We start from the raw sequence: 3,097 nt of genomic DNA, 5'->3' as shown, positions 1-3,097 counted from the left end.
ATAGGATTTTGTGATAGATCTAATTGCTCTTGTGGACCCCCCTTTGACAATACCTGTTACTTTTCTGCGATTGATGTGATGTTGGATAGATTTGCTGGGCAACCTACACCTTCAAACCTTATTGAAAAATATACTGAAGGATCCTTACCTACAAATGATAGTGTTTGGATGGATAATCAGAAGAACCTTGCAGCTCTCCATCTTTAGGAAGTATCTTGTGTAGAGGCGACAACTCATACTTCACATATATTAGAAGCTATTGTGGGTACACCGGTTGGCAATTCTTTTGCTATAGCTTTACCACCTCATCCGAATGATCAATTTTCAGATGAGGAATGACAAGGTTACACTTCCAGAAGGAAGAATAAGAATGGAGATTTACTTGAGCTAAGGAATCTAATGGATGATACTTTGGTTACTTCGTGTAATGAGACATACCTCTCTAATTTGTTAGCTGACTCTTTCGAGAACTAGAGCAGAGACATAACTAAATTGAGTCGTCCCTAACTACTTCCACGCCCTAGTGGTTTGGGTCTTTTTTGATTTTATATGTAGTTTGGTTACTATATATATCCTATTTTAGCACTTTTTTTTTGAGTTTTTTAGTTTGCGTTGTACCGTATGAGTTGGGCGCCTACTTTTGGGACCACTCATATAACCTATATGTATCCTTCTCTCTTTAATATAATAGCCTTAGGTTTTTTTAATATGTATATATATATATTGAGAGCTCAAATGATATTATATTAAATAAAAAGTAGGGTACATATAGATTTTGTGAGAGGTCCTTAACATGACACCATGCTCACACAAAAATCACCATATCAAATGGTTCTGAAAAAGAGAAAATACAACAAAATATACAAGGGATCTAAATAATAAAAAAAAAAGTGCTAAAATAAGAGTATCAGGTAGCTGGAAAACAACCCAATTTTGTCTTTCCTCTACCTCTAGTTCTAGGGAAGTAGCCAACGAATAAATTGGTTAGATGAGTGTTATTGCCAGTAGTAACCAATGTATCATCCAATAGATTCCCTAGCTCGAGTCGTCCTCCGTTCTTCTTCCTCGTGTAGACCTGTCATTTCTCATTCAAAGATTGACTCTCCTGATCAGCGAAATGGTCTGAAGTGTGCATGATATGCGTGGGTTGTTCAATATTAGAAGCAACTATTTGTTGTACCAGCTGATCTTTTATTGGATCGAAGGAGCACTCTCATGTGTTGACATTTAAGTGGGTCTTCTTCAATAACAGTAAATGTATCAGCACATTTGGATCTGTACCTGTAGTATGACGTTCTTTATATGGAACTGTGATATTGGAAAGAGGATTGGATTGCACCTTCTTAGCAAGGATGGTAGGTGGCTGATCTTTAGCATTATTCGACCTTGGATGAGGATGCAAACGATAACAAATAGTAGAATTGTGGACAAACATAATACAATGAGAGCGATAAGGAAGGTGTGGTTATATTTCAACATTTTGCCAAGACCCGTTGTGAAGTGTCAATCTATATCTCATCCGGAGCTGGTTGAGTGATATTTCTGTCAACTAATTCACAAGCCACAGAGAGTCTGGCGACGGCAAACGTAGGATTATCCACCTTGAGAAACTTACCGTAAGCAGTTGTTAAAAAATAGTGAATTTTTGAACAAATGTAATTTTAATCCTGAAAATTTTTTCCAAACAGAGAATTCTCTTGATGGGATAGAGCTGAAGCAGAAGGATTACCAACAGTAATACCCATAACAGGTTCTACAATATGTGAAGTATGAATTGCCGCTACACCGGATACTTCTTGAAGAAGTGGAGCTGCGTGACTCTCTTGTTTATCAGTCTGAACACTATCAATTATAGGTAATAGTCCATCAATATTGTTTTCTATGGAGTTTGTAGGTGCCAACATCGCATCACTCTCAGTAACAATAACAACAGTGTTATGAGGGGAGGTCCTCATGTGCAACAAGCACCTCCTGTCTGGTAGTATCATTCTCAGGTGAAACTAAAATGTTCACAGTAGTGGGATTAGACCCATCCTTATTTACCTGAACCTTAGGTTTCAAATTAGGATGAAATTTGTGGCATTTAGTGAGGATATGACCAAACTTCTTACAGTGGGTACAATATGGGGGTTTGTGTTCAATGACGATTTGTTGCCAATAACCATTATGGGTTGTGCTTAGCCAAACTTCAGTAAATCATGTAAAATAATATCTCTTTCCACATGTATTCTGGCCACCGAGAGCCTGGTTAGGTTGAAAGTAGACAAATCTAGTTTCAAAGGATCCCTAAGAATGACCGCAATAGAGTAGAGAACCTGATAGTGAAAAAAATGTAGCTTGAGACCAAGTAAACTAAACCATATCGGTACAGTGGGAGTTTTGTGATTTTGGTCGAAGTTAGAATACCACTTGAGTAACTTCATTGATTTGCCTTCGATATTAAGATATTTTTTGGAGAAAATTCTAGTGTAGTCTTCAGCCACTGTTAGTTGGATCAACACATCTCCTTTCCATGAGTTCCACTTTCCACTTATTTACTAGCTTAAGATCATCCAAACTCTTTCTGATAACATCCATAGGAGGGTGTCCCAACTGAAATTTTCTAATAAAAGCAAACTTGAATTTTTCCGTCAGGGTAAAAATTTCTGATTCAGAAAAAAGGATTGCTGTTTTTCCACGTTTCCTACTTTCGTTCTTAATAGAAGGACAATCATCTGTGCCCGCACGAAATTCCTTATAACTTGAGGGGAATCCCACTACGGACTCCACTTGAGGGTTACCCACCACGTGGGCAAATGAGACTTTGTCCGGCTCAACCAAACGAGGAGGCGCCATCAGAGCAAGGAGTGATGTCCGTGTTGAGCTACAATGAAGGACAGTGAATGGCGAGTGGCTCTGTCGCAGATGCCAGAGATAGACTCGAGCAGACGACTCGTTGAGCGGCTCTGTCAGAAGCGAACGCGTCGAGCGGCTCTGTCAGAAGACAAACGGATCGAGCGGCTTTGTCAGAAGCAAACGCGTCGAGTAGACGCGAACACGTCGTCGTCGGGACGCAAACGAACGCCGACGAGCGCGAGCTGTTGAAGGAGCAAGGAGC

General features: G+C 39.6%; 1 protein-coding gene across 1 annotated transcript in view; it reads left to right on the top strand.

Moving 5' to 3' along the window:
• The first annotated feature begins 2,868 nt into the window (after positions 1-2,868).
• The window catches only part of LOC110029813, a 29,102-nt gene continuing 28,873 nt past the window's right edge, over positions 2,869-3,097 (top strand). The window contains exon 1 of the mRNA XM_020732271.1: positions 2,869-3,079. Within this exon, the coding sequence (XP_020587930.1) occupies positions 2,869-3,079 (211 nt within the window). The remainder of the gene's footprint in view (positions 3,080-3,097) is intronic.

The sequence above is a fragment of the Phalaenopsis equestris genome, unplaced genomic scaffold (assembly GCF_001263595.1).
Source record: "Phalaenopsis equestris unplaced genomic scaffold, ASM126359v1 Scaffold000606, whole genome shotgun sequence".
Lineage (NCBI taxonomy): Eukaryota > Viridiplantae > Streptophyta > Magnoliopsida > Asparagales > Orchidaceae > Phalaenopsis > Phalaenopsis equestris.
Note: the sequence above shows the minus strand (reverse complement) of the source record. Positions and strands in the feature narration are given on the sequence as shown.